The 827-nt window shown below is 67.7% G+C and overlaps 1 protein-coding gene across 1 annotated transcript in view; it reads right to left on the minus strand.

The window, feature by feature from the left end:
- Positions 1-827, minus strand: part of KIAA1522 (KIAA1522 ortholog) — a 31958-nt gene that overhangs the window by 2623 nt on the left and 28508 nt on the right. The window contains exons 4-5 of the mRNA XM_035904035.1: positions 307-423; positions 7-187 (exon numbers count right to left, since the gene is read on the minus strand). Coding sequence (XP_035759928.1) covers positions 7-187; positions 307-423 — 298 coding nt within the window. The remainder of the gene's footprint in view (positions 1-6; positions 188-306; positions 424-827) is intronic.

Raw genomic sequence — 827 nt, forward strand, 5'->3', positions numbered from 1 at the left:
CAGGCGCGGGCGCCCCCGGGGACAGCCAGGGGCTGCAGCTTCCCGTCGATGGTGGGGATGCGGATGGCGTTGCCGGAGACTTGCCCACCGTTCAGCAAGGGCTGCGGTGCCTGGCTGCCCCCGCGCCCTGCCTGCCCTCGCCCATCAGCCTCGGGGCGTCCCTTGGCTTCCTGGCTGCTCCTGAGACCTGGGAGGAGGGAGAGACGAACCCGGTATGATCCCAAGGCAGACGCACCGAGCCAAGGCAAACGGAGCCTGGGCAACCAGGCCAGACCCTAAAAATCCCCCTTTGCCCCCAGTGCTTACCCAGCTCCTTCTGGACATGCTGGGGGATGCCCAGCACCGTCGTCCTCCTCTCCTTCCTCTTCTTGCCAGCCCTCTCAGTGGATTTGGGAAAGGAGTCGTGCGGTCGGAAGGTGGAACCTGCGAGAGGCAGGAGCGGGTCCAGCCGGCGTGAGGGGGACCCTGGCCGGGGCATCCCCAGCACCCCCCCACCGCCGGAGATGCTCCGGGACAAGCTGGGCTCAGGCGCTCAGCACAGCCCGGAGAGGCACCAGCAGCTGCCAAACAGCCGCGCAGTCTGAGCAGGGAGGAGACGGTGTCTGTCCGTCCGTCTGTCCACCTCGCCCAGCCCCAATGCTCTGACTCAGCCAGAGTTGCTCTCTTCTCTCCAAGGGCCCCCAAATCCCCGATGCTGGCTTGTGGCCACGCCAACGCAGAGCCCAGCTTCCCTGCCATGCACCCCGGCCCTCCCCGCACCCCCTCGGCTCAACGTCACCCAGCCCTGCAGCCCCCCCAGCCAGGTACCTTTTCGCTGGATCATCCCG

Source organism: Egretta garzetta, unplaced genomic scaffold, assembly GCF_000687185.1.
Source record: "Egretta garzetta isolate BGI_Z169 unplaced genomic scaffold, ASM68718v1 scaffold101, whole genome shotgun sequence".
Taxonomy (NCBI): domain Eukaryota; kingdom Metazoa; phylum Chordata; class Aves; order Pelecaniformes; family Ardeidae; genus Egretta; species Egretta garzetta.